The sequence below is a fragment of the Acomys minous genome, assembly GCF_964271855.1.
Source record: "Acomys minous genome assembly, chromosome: 19".
In the NCBI taxonomy this organism is placed as follows: domain Eukaryota; kingdom Metazoa; phylum Chordata; class Mammalia; order Rodentia; family Muridae; genus Acomys; species Acomys minous.
In genome coordinates, this window is record NC_140499.1 from 58088011 (window position 1) to 58104994 (window position 16984).

General features: G+C 42.8%; 1 protein-coding gene across 6 annotated transcripts in view; it reads right to left on the minus strand.

Moving 5' to 3' along the window:
- Positions 1-16984, minus strand: part of FHIP1A (FHF complex subunit HOOK interacting protein 1A) — a 231522-nt gene that overhangs the window by 26483 nt on the left and 188055 nt on the right. For all 6 annotated transcript variants that reach the window (XM_084768557.1, XM_084768558.1, XM_084768554.1 and 3 more), the window contains 2 exons: positions 7182-7349; positions 2750-2829 (listed from right to left, as the gene is read on the minus strand). In XM_084768557.1, coding sequence (XP_084624683.1) covers positions 2750-2829; positions 7182-7349 — 248 coding nt within the window. The remainder of the gene's footprint in view (positions 1-2749; positions 2830-7181; positions 7350-16984) is intronic.

Sequence of the window (16984 nt, forward strand, 5' to 3'; positions counted from 1 at the left end):
TCAGATGCTGAGGACAGATTTGAGTTCTGTGAGCAGACAACGAGGTGATCAGAGCTCATCTTGTAAAGGTCACCAGATGTTTCAGCAAGCCAACCTGCCACTCTGGCCTTGCCAGACCTTGGTGACCCACAGTATGGAAGCGATAAGCCTCAGACCTGGTTAGTTAGACACACACACACACACACACACACACACACACACACACACTGACACACACACAGAGCTGTTTTCCCTGACATCAGCAAAGCAGCATTTAGGAATTTAACATTCAAATGCAATCAAGCTTTGCCCACCTTGAGCAAGAGCCTGCTTCTGAGCAATAAAAAATGCTTTGCCAAGTTGTTCTGCAGGATTTCACTCAGGCCCCGCTAATGTGTTCTGTCCTGTCGGTAGAGACTTGCTGGGGAGCTGAAGTAATCCTTTTAAAACAGACTACCAGCTGTGTCCTTATGATCGGATTTGTTCTCTGCTAATGCCTTAAGATTAGTTACCGATGACCTGATTTAAACCCTAAAAGTTCAAAAACCGCTGGTTTACTTAAAAATCTTACACATGATAGTCTCCCGTAAAGCAACAATCTGGAAGGCCCTCCACAGTGTGCTATCAGTTTTCCAGGACTTGGGGTTTAGTTCCCCCTTTGTGGGATGCTCTCCTCTCACCAACTATCCCTCCAGCCAGTGACACCCCAACTCCAGCGGTAGGCCAGGACTTCTGGAGCAGTGGTTCTCAGCCTTCCTAATGCTACTGGCCCTCGTGTTGTGGTGACCCTCAGCCATAAAGTTATTTTGTTGCTATTTCATAACTGTTATGGGTTATAATGTAAATATCTGATCTGCAGGATAGGTTGAGAAGCGCTGCTCCATAGTGTCTGTTAAGACACAGCTCACAGGCCCCATCTCCAGGGCTTCTGGTCTGTCAGGTTCTGTCAGAATCTGCATTTCTGACCAGTCCCAGACAATGACCACATCCAAGTCCCAATGGCACAAGTCCCAATGGCACTTTCATATCCCCTGGCTTCTGCAGAGCTACCTATCATGTCAGTGATCGTGGATTCATCTCAGTAATCTCCCAATTGGTCTTCTGTCCACCTGTCCACCTGTCCGTCCATCCATCCATCTGTCTGTCTCCCCCAACCCCTCCACTCTGTGTGTATGTGTGTATGTGTGTGTGTGTGTGTGTGTGTGTGTGTGTGTGTGTGTGTGTGTACACGTACGTACATACAGGTAGAGGTCAGAAGTCAACTTCATCTCTCATTCCTCAGGCATCATCTAGCTTGTTTATGTTGAGACATGGCCTCTCACTAGCCCTGGGACTCAACTATGACCTCTAGCCTGGCTGGCCAGTGAACTCCAAAGATCCTGTTTCTGGCGCTTTGGCACTGGGGATTACAAGCATATACTACTCCACCCTGCTATTTTTAAAATGGGTTCTGGGAATCAAATTCAGGCCCTCGTGCTTGTGTGGCAAGCTCTTCATCAAATGAGCTGCGTTCCCAGCCCCTCCCCCAGTCAAGTCATATCAAAACCCAGCGTTGGACTAGAGAAAGCCCAGGCTTCCCTCTACGCTGTCCTCAGCTTCAGCATCCTTATTCCTACTGAGGAAGGCGGGGTACACTCAAGGGTGTCCTTGTGGCCCTCTTATACTGCATTTACTGGCCACCCTTTTCATAGAGCAGAGTTCCTCAGGTCAGCCTTGCTTACTTCTGTTCCCAAAGAATTCCACTCTTCTATTCCCTACTCCCCACCCCCGAAAGCAGAGCTCTGTGTCTATATACGGGTCCATGTAAGAGAAGATGACAGAACAGACAAATGAACACATCTCTATGGGAAGTGATTTCTTTACAGGCCTGGCTCTGCTTTGCACATAGCAGTTACAGAGGAGAGGGGCAGATACCTTGGCCACAGCAGTCTCCCTACGGTCCCCCTTAATACACTTTGCAGTTTGTCCCAGGGTGGGTCTCACTGGAGGAGTGCACTTGGGTTCATCAAAAAGGCAGACAGACAATCCCAGGGGACTAGCCTGCTTCTTGGGTTCTGCACTGGGCTTCGGACTGAACCCCAAGTTAGCAATGAAGCATGGTCACGTCCCTTCACAGAAGCAGGGTTCCCATGAGTGTGTGGGGGTAGGGGGCAGGGGGCAGGGGGCAGGGGGCGGGGGGCAAGGCAGGACTGGGGACTGCTGAGCCTACTGCCTAATTACCAAACCATGACAGCAGCGTCATCAGAGGCTCCCCATGGTACTGAAGGATGGTTTCATCACCGCTGCTGAGCCCTGGCTATCTGTTCCATGCTGTCCTCACAATCAGGGCACACAGCCTGGATGGTCACAGTGCAATGTTACTAAAGAAACAGCTGACGATTATATTCAAGAGGTTTATATTCAAAAAAGTTGTTTTTTAATAACAAAGGTCCCTTACGAGGGCAAACCCCAAAGGGTAGCCCAGGAGAATGCAGTTCGGCCATGACCCCAGTATAAGAGCTTTAATACTTACTTTTCCCAACATTCTCATTATTGTTTTCAGGAACATATTCATAATACAATACAAATGTCCTCCACTAAAAACTTTTCATAATAAAACAAAATTAACTGTAACAAAGAAAACCAAAAAAAAAAAAAATTAAATTGGCTCTTTTAATAATTTTCTTCCTCACAGGCAAGTCCTTACTTCATTTACATATCAAAGTAAAACAAACCAGCAATGCTACAGAGGAAACCTTTCTTAAAAGAGAACAAAACAATGGTCGCTCACCTTAAAACTAGTTGTAACATCACATCTTCACAATGTAAGCCGATGAGCGTTCGGAACAGCGCCAGGGACACCACACAAAGCTGGGGAACAATCACCGCACATGCTGGGTCAGGTGTCAGGCTGAAAACTCCACCCCCGTCAGGTGCGAAATAAACCAGAATCACAGAACAAAATGGCCTCTCCACTCCTAGCAGTTTTCATAAACCACACTGGTGCTGCTAGGAAAAACACATTCAGTATACCAGGTCCCACAGGAGAATAGCTGACTGGACACCCAGGCCTGGCTGGGAAACGCTACAGCTCACACTGCGAGTCTTTAAAGACCCAGCTAACAAAAGTGTCCCCTTCAGCTCCTGACACACACACAATCTTCCTGACTTCTGCTCCAGACAACTTGTTTTTCTAAGGTGTCATCACATATGACACTGGCTATTTACAAGAGACGGCTCACAGGAGACGGCACCTGCTTATAACCTGGCCAGCACCCCTCAGAGCTTGCAGCTCCAAGACTCGGTTTCTCTCTTGGTGTTGGGGCAATTTTCCTCTTTGGTTCCATTTCCTGTAGAGTTCTGAGAGTAAAAATCTACTTCCTTAAGTAGTTCGTTCCAAAAATAATTAATAAATTAAATAAAATATTCTTTACAAACACATGAATTCTTTTGATCTCTAATTCCTAAAAGGGAACAATTAACTACCAAACAGGGGAAGCATCCAATTAAAAAAAAAATGCTGTAGCTTCTGCTCTATAGGCTGTTATCAACCTGCCAGGCTATTTAAGTAGTTTAGACTCTTTGTTCTCTGTAGAGGAGGGTACACGGAAGTTTGTTTGCTAGGCAGGATGAGCTTACACCAACAAAGGTATCGTAAGGAAATAGCTGTCTTTGTCCTGGCACCAGACACCTTTGCTCAGGGAGGTGACAAGTTGTCAGAAAGAGCACACCCTCTCCGTTCCTGTCACTGACATGCTCCCCCTACCTAGGATGCTTTTCCTGTACCCTGAGACTTAGCCTGGCATTGCCCCTCTGTTCTTTCTCACACTAGAGCCACCCAACACTTTCCAGTCTCCGATAGGTACCCTGCTTATCATCGCCATAGTAACCCCTGCCAATCACCGTAAAGATGCTTGACAAGGTGTGTGTTTCTTTTAATAACTGAGTTGTAGGAATTCTTTATTCTATGTACAAGTGTTTTATATGATTTAAAACTTCCCAACTATTCTGTGGGATGTCTTTCCAGTTTTTAAGATTTTGTTTATTTCTTTCTTATTTGAAACTATTACTGTTGCGTATGTGTGCACGATTTGTGTGGGCACACATTCCAGTGTGCATACATGTGGAGGTCAGAGGACAGCTTGGCAGAGTCAGTCTTAGCCTGCCACCTTTATGTCGGTCCCACGGACTGAGTTCAGATAACCAGCTTTGCACAGCAGGAGCCTTTACCCACTGAAGCATCTCACTGGACCTTAATTTAGATCTATTTTTGAAATATGGACTGGCTATGTAACTCGGGCTAGCTTCCAACTTGTGAGACTCCTGCCTTAGTTTGCAGAATTCTAGGCTCATAGACACACAGCACCCACCACACTTGGTTCCCATTCCTTAGTATCCTAAAACACTAAAGACCTTCATCTTTAATATGCCCAGTTTGTCCAATTTTTTTTTTGTTCACATTTTTGGTATCATCTTAGAAAGACTATGAAGATTTTCTCATTTTCTTTAAACTTTAAGTCTTTGATTCATTTTAGTTAATGTTTGTTTATTGTGTGCTAGTAATCAAATTTCATTCTTTTTTTTCTCATGGCCTCTTTTTATTTAATTGTTGTTTTACACACACACACACACACACACACACACACACACACACACACACACACATATAACCTGTTCAGTCCATGTAATGTTTTATGTATGTGATCCCAGGGCCAACCTTTCATATATTGATGCCCAGTTGTCTCTTTTTCAAGTTTGTTTTGGGTATTTTGGGAATTTTGCATTTCTGTGTAAATTTTAGAATCAGCCTATCAATGTCAACAAAGGCCAATAAGTTTTATACTGAACGCATTGAGTCTGCAGATCAAATTTGAGTATATTTTTATAGTAGCAATATCAAGTCTTCTGGCCTATGAACAGAGAATGGTTTTCCATTTATTTAGTTCATTGATTTCTTTCAAAGGCATTTGTAAGTTGGGTGTGGTGGTGCAGAACTGTAATCCCAGCAATTGGGGAGGCAGAGGCAGGTGGATCTCTGTTAGTTCGAGGCCAGCCTGGTCTTCAAAGGAGTCCAGGACAGCCAAGGCTACGTAGAAAAACCCTGTCTCAAAAAACTAAAACCAACAACAACAACAAAATTGTAGTTTTGCAGTATGCTTTATACTTCTTTTGTGAGAATTCTTCCCAATTATTTTATTATTTTTGATGTGACTGACTTGACTTGATTTTTAGATGGCTCATGGTGAACATTAGTGTTAATTGTGAACTTGATCGAATCTAAAAATCTCCTGGGAGACAGACCTCAGGGCATGCGTGTGGGGCGTTATCTTAGTAACCTTGGTCGATGTTGGAGAACCCACCCTAGCTGTCCCACACACGGAGGAACCTAGCCTCAACATCCACGCAGCCACCCCGTTCCGTTCCTCATGTGGACATGATGTCACAGCTGCTCCGGGCTCCTGCTGCCTGCAATTCCTACCAGGATGGACTCCACTTTGAAATGTAAGCTAAAGCAGACTCTTCTTCCTTTAAGTAACTGTCAGAAAATTTTTTATCACAGCAACTGGAAAAGAAGTGTTACAATACCGACATATAAAAATGAAATTGATTTTGCACATGAAATTGTATTTTTGCAGCCTTGCTGAACTCATTATGAGTTCTAATGGTTCTTTTTAGCTTATTCCTCAGAGGCTTTTTTTTTTCCATATAAGATCATGTCATCTAAAAAGCTGGCAGCTTTAATTTTAATCTGGGTCTTTGTTTGCTTAATTATATGAACAGAAGCACTATGCTTAAATAATTGGCAAGGACAGCCTTACTCCCTCTCTTAAGGGAACACTGTCTTTTAAGCTTCAGTTCTGAGTTTTCTTAGCTCCTACCTCAGCTGAAGGACGTCCCCACTAGTTATGGTTCCTTGTCTCCGGAAACAGCCATTCTACTCTCTGGTTTTGTAAGCTTGATTATTTTTCCTATCTGCCTCAGACAAATGCAATCAAGCAGTTTGTGTTTTGGTTACTGGCCGTAATATCCTTTTGCCACTTACTGTAATGTCTCCATGGTTCATCCAGGCTGTAACATCCCAAAGCAACGTCTCCTTTCCCTGCAGCTCCTTGCTTTTCTAGGTAGTTATTAGTGTGCCGTTTACAGTATGTATCTGTGGATATTTCTCAGGTTCTGTCAATGTTGTTTTTAATTTAAACTTCTTGTAAGCAGACAACCTACGCTGCTTGGATGCCGATCCTTTTAAATCTACTGAGCCTTGCTGTTGGTTTGGCCTGTGGTCTGCCTTGGAGAAGGCTGCTACCAGGTGCAATGTTAAAGTTTGTTTTTATAATATAACACTTTCATTTCCTTGATTTTTTATCTTTATTGGGACAGGAACCAGCTATGTAGCCCAGGCTAGCCTAAGGTTTGCAAACTCTTGGCCTCAGTTTCCTAAGTGCTGGATTACAGACCATGCCTGCCTGCCTCCTGGCTATAAATACATATGTATTTATGTATAATACTAATATATATGCTTTTGTTCTTCCAGTAAATTTATTAGGCTCTGCTCAGACTTAACCCTAAATTACTTCAAATAAATTACAGAAATATTATTCCCACATAGTTCTGTTCTCTCTTCTTCCTCTCTCTGATATTATTTTTAAGTATGTAGCACACACATACATGCTATTAACTAAAAAGATATACTGCTAGATTTTATCTTTTCCTTTTAAAACAATGGTTGCAATGAAATAGATACAGCCTTGAGGAGGGGCTGCAGCAGATGGCACCCATAGTACGTAATGAATCTTCCAAGTTGAGTGGGGCTCCAAGTGAAAGAATAAATGCCTAAGCCCACAGCTTGCCTGATTTCCACTCCAGAACACAAGGGACAGAGGTCTGCTCCCTCGTGCCCTGATTACTCTGGTTCCTTGGCCTTCCTTGCACTTAAGTCTTTATGTCCTTAGAATTTGTTCTTTCGGGAGTACATTTTGCCAGTTAAACAGAAGAAAGCATCTACATAGAATTGAGAAAAAATAGGGGGTGAGGGACAATGCCACCTCCCTAACAAAGGGACACCTGATAAGAAAAACGTTATCAAATTATCTCTATCCAAATGGAAAGAGGATGACAGCTGCAGGGAAAATGGAAATGGAGGGAGGGAAATGGGCAGAATTTCATCCCCCAACAGTTCTCTGGAATCTGAGTTGAACGCATCTTTCCCCAGAAGCCCTCCTTACCCGAAAAGGGGTGTTGATCCGGCTGGTGAGAGTGTCCAGGATGTGGACATTTTCATGCTGATGCAGGAGGATGAAACGCAGGAAGATCTCCAGGAGTGCTGGCTCGGAGATGCTGCGCAGGAAAAGGTCCAGGTATGCAGTTGTGGTCATGACCTCCTCCACCGTCACCTAAGACCAATGGCAGAGTGAGCACAGGTCACCATCTTCTCAAGACCACCAGAGACTCACCCCAACACCCCACCTCGGCACAGGGGCACTGCCATGGAAACTGTTAGCTGAAGCCAACAGCATGTCCATGGATCGCCGCACCTGCCCTGTGGCTCAGGAAGGGAAGGCAACGCCACAGGGAAGGCACCCATATGCTCTGACAGCTCGAGTCAAGTGCAGTTTAAGCCCCATAAACGTTTTAGTACACACTCAAAAATAGTGCAGGAGGGTATGAAAGGTATTTATATGGTTAATAAAGGATTAATTTTAAAAGTTTGGTATAATTCGTCACATTATTAGTCATTCAATAAACATTTACTGGGTTCCTTTATGTACGCAGAGCTGTAAACGTAAGAACATACTTTATGTCCAGAAACTGAGCTATAGAAAGGTAAATGATAATATAATAAATTGTAAAGGAGAGGTGCAGTTGTGGAGTGCTACAGATGCTCACTCATATGCGCTTCTGGAGAGCAGCAAGCCAACATTTTTATAAATGAGTACTGCACATAAAGCATTATTTATAAGGTGCCATAAGAACTCACTGCTTAATAGAGTAATGGTGACTTTTTTATAATACAAACTAAGATTTTTTTCTACCTATGTGCTTTTCCTATACAGAAAAAAAAAAGTCAGTCTTTCAGTGAATCAGACTGGAGTTAGGTTTTTCACAGAGCTGAGGAACAGAGGCTTACAGTGTCAAAACTCTAACCTTAGACATGTGCGAATGGGAGCGGGTGTGACTGTGTTTGTGGAGGCCATAGGTCAATGTCAAGTGTATCCCTTGATCACTCTAAACCTTGTGGGGTTCTTTGTGTGTGTGTGTGTGTGGGGGGGTGGTATCTCACTGAGCCCAGAGCTCGCTTATTCCATAAGGATGGCCAATAGCCCCTCAGGGATCTGCCTGTGTCCGCTACCCACGCCATGGGGTACAGATGCACACTGCTACACAGCATTTTTACATGGACGGTAGGGATCTGAACTTGGGTCCTTGTGCTTGCACGGCAGGCATTTTCCTCACCAACCCACATCCTCAGCCCCTCAACCTTAAACACATTGATGCTAAAAGCTACTATATGCCCTTTTCTCCTAAGGCAGAATGCAGATCTTTCTAGCTAAAGTTCATCACCAGGTTGTTAGTCTCTGCTGGGCACAGAAACATCTGCCCCTGAGTGCATGGAAACCATCCAATGCACACAGCTCAAGCTCTGCAGCGCCACACCCTGCAACTGTCTCACCTCACCCAAAGCACGCCACTCTAAATGAAGCAGATGGCGTTACTTTCTGAATGAGTGCATCTCCTCCTTTCCAGTTTCTGTTTTATTTCTCCTTTCCTTTAGCAGTGCTCACTGTCATTGTAAGCGTACCATTCCCAGGGCCATTCCTTTTATACTACATCCCTCTTGTCTTTTTACTTTTCAGCTTTAAAAACCAACAGATGAGTTTAGAAAGTGGATGTCCAGAGCCTTGAGACACCATGAATGGCTGTGTCTGTGGATAGACTTGGTGCTATCACTTTGGCGGTTTGAATTTCTGGTTATAGGTTCTTGGTGGCTCTGCTGTGTTGTGGATAGATGGGTCTGGTGGGTAAAATATTACAAATCAGCTGTTTCCTTTCTTTATTCTAATAAATAATGGACTTTATGACAACAAATTCCATTTGATTTTACTCTTTCGGAATCTACTGGAACTCCCCTGATGTTTTTCTGAGTGGCAGGTGCATCTCTGAAGTGCACCCTCCCCAGTTTGCCTACAGCAGTCTGAGCACTCAAGCATTCAGAACATCACATGAAGTCATCTGATGACTTTCTTTCTTTCTTTCTTTCTTTCTTTTCTTTCTTTCTTTCTCTCTTAGTTCTTCTTCAACTTTATTTTTGTTTTTAAAATGGGGTCTTTTCTTTTTTTAATCTTATTTTATTATAAATTATTCAGATTACATCCTAATTGTTATCCCCTCACTTGTATCTTCCCCTTACCACCCTCCCTCCCTCTTTTACCCCATTCCCCTCCTTTAAACTTCTGACAGAAGGGGACCTCCTCCTCTACCATATGACCACAGCTTATCAGGTCTCAGCTAGATAGCCTGCTTCCCCTTCCTCTGTGTGCCCAGCTGGGCCGCCCCCCCGCAAGAGGAAATGATCAAATTGGGGCACTATAGTTCACGTCAGAGGCAGTCCCTGCTCTCCCTACAACCGTGGAGAATGAGCTGTCCATTGGGTAGATCTGAACAGGGGGGTCTAGGTTCACTGCGTGCATTGTCCTTGGTTGGTGCAACAGTTTGTACAGGCCTCCCTGGGTCCAGATCCACCAGCCTTGATGGTCTCCTTGGAGGGGTCCTGAACCTTCTGGGTCCTTCCATCCCTGAATTCTTCTATACCACTCAGCGCTCTGCCCAGAGTCCAGAAGCAAGTCCCACCATCTCTCCCTATTACCCCTGCAGGGTGAAGTCTCTCAGAGGACATCTACGTTGGGCTGATATTTACTTATAAGTGAGTCTATACCATGCATGGCTTTCTGGGTCTGGGTTACCTCACTTAGGATGATCGTTTCTAGTTCCATCCATTTGCCTGCGAATTTCAAGATTTCTTTGTGGTTAATGGCTGAGTAGTATTTCATTATGTAAATGTACCACAGTTTCTTTATCCATTCTTCAGCTGAGGGACATCTAGGTTGTTCCAGAGTCTGGCTATTATGAATAAAGCTGCTATGAGCATAGTTGAACAAATGTCTTTGTTGTATGGGGGAGCATCTTTTGGGTATATGCCAAGGAGTGGAATAGCTGGGTCTTGAGGTAGCACTATTCCCAATTTTCTGAGAAAGCGCCAGATTGATTTCCAAAGTGGTTGTATTAAGTTTACACTCCCACCAACACTGGAGGGGTGTTCCCTTTCTGCACATGCTCGCCAGCATGTGCTGTCACTTGAGTGTTTGATCTTAGCCATTCTGGTAGGTATAAGATGGAATCTCAAAGAATCATTTTGATTTTTATTTTCCTGATAGCTGAGGACACTGAACATTCCTTTAGGTGTTTCTCAGCCATTCAATGTTCCTCTGTTGAAAATTCTGTTTAGCTCTATACCCCATTTTTTAGCTGGATAATTTGGTCTGGCAGTGTTTAATTTCTTGAGTTTTTTTTAAATATATATATTATGGATATTAGCCTTTTGTTGCAAATAGGATTGGTGAAGATCTTTTTATACTCTGTAGGCTGTCATTTAGTTCTGCTGATAGTGTCCTTTGCCTTACAGAAGATTTTCAGTTTCATGAGGTTCCATTTGTTAACTGTGGTCTTAGAGCCTGAGCTGTTGGTGTTCTGTTCAGGAAGTTTTCTCCTGTGCCAGTAAGTTCAAGGTTCTTTGGCCACATTTTTTTCTAACAGATTTTGTATATCTGGTTTTATGTTGAGGTCTTTTTTTTTTTTATGTTGAGGTCTTTAATCCACATGGACTTGAGTTTTGTGCAGGGTGATAAATATGGATCTATTTGTATTTTTCTACATGTAGACATCCAGTTAGACCAGTACCATTTGTTGAAGATGCTATCTTTTCCCCATTGTATGGATTTGCCTTCTTTGTCAAAAATCAAGTGTCCATATATGTGTGGGTTTTTTTTCTGGGTCTTCGATTCAATTCCATTGATCAACCAGCCTAATTCTATGCCAATACCATGTTGTTTTTATTGCTGCTGCTCTATAGTACAGCTTGAGATCTGGGATGAAGATTCTTCTGGAGGATCTTTTATTATACAGGATTGTTTTAGCTATTCTAGATGTTCTGTTTTTCCATATGAAGTTGAGAATTGATCTTTCAAGATCTGTAAAGAATTGTGTAGGCATTTTGACAGATTGCATTGAATCTGTAGATTGCTTTTGGTAAGATGGCCATTTTTACTATGTTGATTCTCCTGATCCATGAGCATAGGGGATCTTTCCATCTTCTGATATCTTCTTCAATTTCTTCCCTCAGAGACTTGAAGTTTTGTTTTATTTTTGTTTTTGTTTTTCACACAAGTCTTTTACTTGCTTGGTTAGAGTTATACCAAGATACTTTATATTATTTGTGGCTATTGTGAAGGAGGTAATTTCCCTAATTTCTTTCTCAGCCTGTTTGTCATTTGTATATAGGAGGGCTACTGATTTTTTAAAAATTAATCTTGTATCCAGTCACTTTACTGAGGTGTTTATCAGCTGTAGGAGTTCTCTGGTGGAATTTTGGGGATCACTTATGTACACTATCATGTCATCTGAGAATAGTTATACTTTGACTTCCTCCTTTCTGATGTGGATCCCCTTGATCTCCTTTTGCTGTCTTATTGCTCTAGCTAGAACTTCAAGTACTATATTGAAAAGTTATGGAGAGAGTGGTCAGCCTAGTCCCTGATTTTAGTGGAATTTCTTTGAGTTTACCTCAATTTAATTTGGCTATCAGCTTGCTGTATATAGCCTTTATTATGTTTAGGCATATGCCTTGTATCCCTATCTCTCCAAGACTTTAAACATAAATGGGTGTTGGATTTTGTCAAATACTGTTTTGGCATCTAAGGAGATGATTATGTGGGGTTTTTTCTTTCAATTTGTTTATATGGTAGATTACATTAATGGTTTTCCATATATTGAACCATCACTGCATGCTTGGATGAAGTTTACTTGGTCATGGCAAATGAGATCTTTGATGTGTTCTTGGATTCAGTTTGCAAGTATTTTATTGAGTATTTTTGCATCAATGTTCATAAGAAAAATTGGTCTGAAATTCTCTTTCTTTGTTGAGTCTTTGTGTGGTTTTGGTATCAAGGTGATTGTGGCCTCATAGATTTAGTTTAGAAATGTTCTTTCCATTTCTATTTTCTGGAATACTTACTTTGAAGAGTATTGGTATTAGCTTTCTTTGAAGGTTTGGTAGAATTCTGTGCTAAAGCCATCTGGCCCTGGGCTTTTTGTTGTTGTTGTTGTTGTTGGGAGACTTTTGATGACTGCTACTATTTCCGCAGGAGATATAGGATTATTTAATTTGTTTACTTGATCTTGATTCCACTTTGGTAAGTGGAATCTATCAAGAAAATTGTCCATTTCCTTTAGATTTTCAAATGTTGTGGCATATAGGCTTTCGAAGTTAGACCTAATGATTCTTTGGATTTCCTCATTGTCTGTTGTTATGTCTCCCCTTTCATTTCTGATCACTTTCATGGGCTCTCCATAGCCCAAACACAGGAAAGGAGGCAGAAGCGGGGAAGGTCAACATTGGGCAAATAAATTACACTGAGAAAAGTGCATCTCATAAGCCACCCTGCTTCTGCAGCTAGCTACTCTAGCCTGGCATTTTCTGCAGTTCTCCAGTGAGGCTGTCCTGAGGTTCATATCGAGTCACCCCACTACAGCACACAAAGCTGGGCATACAGAGAACTTTCTTATGGGTGAATGGCAGCTACCCCCCAAAGACCCAGAAACTCATATCTGCCAGAGTGGAACATAACTTAATTCTTCCATATCCTCTGTACCCCACCTTTGTAAACTGTGGGTTGGGACCCCATAGATAAATATGGAGATTGTGAAAAATATGGACTAACAAAAGAGTCTCTGAATACATAGCTAGTAAAAATTACCTTAAAATAAAATCTATAGTGACCCTGAGGTGTTTCTGGCACTACTCGCCTGTGTTGTATCCCATGAGTTCACTGCAGCCTTGGTTTTGAACACTAGCATGTGCACTGTGTATACTGTCATGCTACAAAACACCAAGAAACTCTGCTTTGGAACACATTGGCTCAGATTCTTGACTGTCATACGTGAAGAACGTGGTGGTTTTGCTTCTGCCCATACAGAAACAGAGCAGTTTGTCTCATGGAAAGACTTTCAATATTTCCCATCGTCACTTCTTAATATGTAAGTGTGGAATTACTATATCTTTGGATTGCGGTACATTACAATGCTAGCGTGTAAACACTGCTGCTTGAGTTGTTGAGTTTCATAGAAAACTTGCTAAATAAATTTTTAATTGGAATTAGCGCAGAATTTCCAACAGTTTCCGAAATGATCCTAAATCATAGTGCTAGCACTTTGTACCGTGCAGTTATTTGAAGTGGTGTTCTCAGAACTGACAATTATAAAAATCAAAGCACCAGTCAACCCTGAAACACACTGAAAATTTCTACCTCCTGTAGCAGCAAATATTCAGTCAAGAATTATTTTTATGGAAAATTATGTAGGTACATTCGTCAGCATGCAACTTTGATTCACATCCTAATAAATGGTAAAATTGTACGTGAAACAAATAATTGTTTGAAAATAAATTCATGATTAATATAGTTGTTTGATTTGCCCATCTATTTTACATACCTGTTGTGGTAAAATGTGAAATATCCCCCATAGACTCATGTGTTTGAGGTGCTGCTTAGGAGGGCGAGCCGTCCCAGAAGAGTCATTCATTGATGATAGACTGTGAAGGTATAGAGCCAGCCCTGACTCCTGCCTTCTGTCTCCTTCCTTTCTGCAGATACTAAGGGACTGACTGTCTCTTTTGCATTCCCCCCTTCCCCACCATGGTGGGCTGTGTCCCATCCTAAACTAAAAGTCAAAAAAAGCACTTCTCCCTTCTAGTGGCTTCTTGTTGGAAGCCTCAGGCAAAAAGGATTCCAACTAGAAAAAGTCTAAGAAGGCTTGCTCTTCATGTGCCCCCGAGGCATAGGAAATGGATAGCCTTCTGTCCTGTCTGCCCTTCCTTTTGTTCTCCCCCTGCCCGCCGTGTATGTGTGTGTGTGTGTGTGTGTGTGTGTGTGTGAGTGTGTGTGAAATTCTAGCATCATCCACTGTGCTGCACTCTCATCTCTTAGCTTTGACACAGGCCTCCATGTGTAAACCAGGCAAACCCTAACTAATCATCTGCCTGACTCGCCTCCCAAGTGCTGACCTCTAACTGTAATCCTCCTGCTTCCGTCTCCAAAGCATGAACACCACCACACACGACTGTGGGTACATTTTTAGTGAAGAGCTCCAGAATAATTAATGCCACTAAACAGAGCTAAACAGGAAGTGATGCCTGACCACAAATATGCCATTCCAATGTTCACATCCACTTGACTGCACAACAGTGGGGTTGCTCGGTGGAAACCTCAACCAAAATGATCAAGGGAAAAAAATCTAAATAGAAAAAGTAGAGAGTGAAATCGCTCCAACCGGGCTAAATGGTAGCTTCTTTGATGCTTTCGCAAGCACGGCTGACCTGACATGTTTCGAACACCCCAGAAGCTGCTTTTTCAGCAGTGGTGTTGCACCCAGCTTTCCCTCACTGGGTTGCACGTGACACTAATAAGCTCAAAAGCCCAGCAATCAACTGCTAAAATCCAAGTCTGTCCCCAGGGGCCAACATGAAAGAGGGGCATTGAGCAGCTATTGTTTACTACTCTGGGACTGGATAAATGGAAAGATTTTATTTCTTTTTAGAAATCAAAGCTGTCATTAATAAGCTAAGAGGATTTAAGGAAGCACTTTGGGGGGCAGCATTTACATAACATGCTATAAATATTAAAAAACCCAATCCCATTAAATACCAGTTGCAAACTCTTTATAGATGGAGGTCACACTTACCTTAAACTAATACCTCAACTAGGGAAACGTAGCTCCCTTCTTCCAACCCTTCTCTGCACTGTATCCTTCAGAGCCTTTTATCCCAGAAAATCTTTTCCTGTCCCATTATCATACTTTCAGAAACTTCTTCTAATCCTCCCAAATAGGCAGCGTCCTTAATGAGGATAAGACTAAGAGCCCAAGTGTGATCACTTGAAAGCTAACGATAACCACAGAGGAAAGACATTCAGCCTGAGAAATGTAAAATGGGGCTTTCTGCCAGGGCCCCAGAGCGGCTTTAGCAAAAAAACCGCACAAGTCACAACTAACTAGTCAATGATGAAGGACAAGGAGCTGTGACCTAAGGAGGGCCCTTTGTCCCATAAGATTATCAGTGTCGACCTTGTCCTATAGACGATGGCAGGCCATACAAATTGCCTTGTCATTCAAATCAACGCTGTCCATACCTAGTGCAGCTTAGGTCTGTTATTTCATAGTAAGGGCGGGCCACAGTGTCTGGAGTAGCAGACTGATAACTCAGATCAGACCTGCTCCCAAGATTACCCTTGATAAGAAAAACACAGCTCTAACCCTGAGGGTGGCCCTGCTGCCTAGGCACTCTCCCTGCTTGCTCCCCAGTCCAAGGGCTGGCACGGAAGCCTGCCTTGGGTACTTGCTTTTATTGCTTGTCAGCCCAATTCGGTCCACCCTTTGAAGCAAATCTTTCTCTACCCACTTTCTCCATCTTTCTCTAGCCCTTGTTTGGTTCTTTCTTCATGCCAACTGCTTTTGCCAGCCCATTAAAGTTGTGTTTTCTAAAAAAAAAAAAATATGGCTTGAGGCTGGGTGAGTGAATTCAATTTGCTGGTTCACTAATGGTTTCGACTGTTTTCAAATAGAAAATGTTAGTGTAGCCCGCATGTAGGAACGGCAAGTACAGTTCTGTGTATATATACAGTTCTGTATATATTTTTGCTAGAAACACATACAGATTGCAGTGCTTTGTGTGCGGGTGCTTTGTGGGTGTGCCCAGGAAATATAATATGCCAGGGCACAAAAACCTGACTAGGAAGTACAGTCGTCCAACAAACACCACATTAACACAGTTCCAAACCCGACAGTTCAAAACCGCTTGTGCCAGCCTGGCACCCACTGCCTCTCCATGGCTGTACAACTCAGCAAAGAGCATAGATTTGACCCTGGCTTTCTGAACAGCATGCCAACTGAATCCACAGCCATCCCACTTCTCTTTATCTTAGCCTAGAAGCTCTAGAAATGCTCCTTTTCATTTGTTTGTTTGTTTGTTTGTTTGTTTATTTATATACATTAGAATTTCAAGCTTTTCAGAAATGTACCAACTAGACAGCTTGTTTTCTTTTAAAAAGGAGGTGGATGGGTATCATATTCTACTTCTACAAAGTCAAAAAGAAAAAGAAAAAAAAAAAAAAGCCCAGTCACAGTGCCCACAATTGCAGCAGCACATTAACTTGATACGTAGGAGTGAAATTGAGCATATAGACACCTTGACCCTTCTGTAATCAGCTCTAGTTGGGTGACTCCATTTGCATCTAAATTAGCGCCAGAGTCTTCCCTGTGACGGCAGGTTTATATGTGTCTTGAAAAATAAATTTCCCATCTGCTGACTGTTTCTTTGTGATCCAGTCACATTGGAGCAAACAGATGGATCCTACCTTCTGTCACTCAGGTAGGTGGCAGGCAGTGGGGGTCAGGTGACTGTGACATACATCCCCCTAAAAGATACAAGAAGCCACCTTTCTTTGCCTTGTATCTTTCTTTATCTCTGACGTCAGGGAGCAAAACCAACTAGCTGGTCCCGCAGGTCTAATGGTGAGTTCATCCTCTTCCTGGTGCGAGCCAGTGTGGAGGAGAAACAGTAGGCCCAGCCGAGGGAGAGGGGAGACCTGCTGCATCTCAGGAACCAGGAGTAAGAAAGCCGATCCTGAACCCACACGGGAGCCCGCCAGCTGTGGCCAGAGACACAAGCCGATGGCTGGAGGCTCGTCCACTGTGGGCAGCC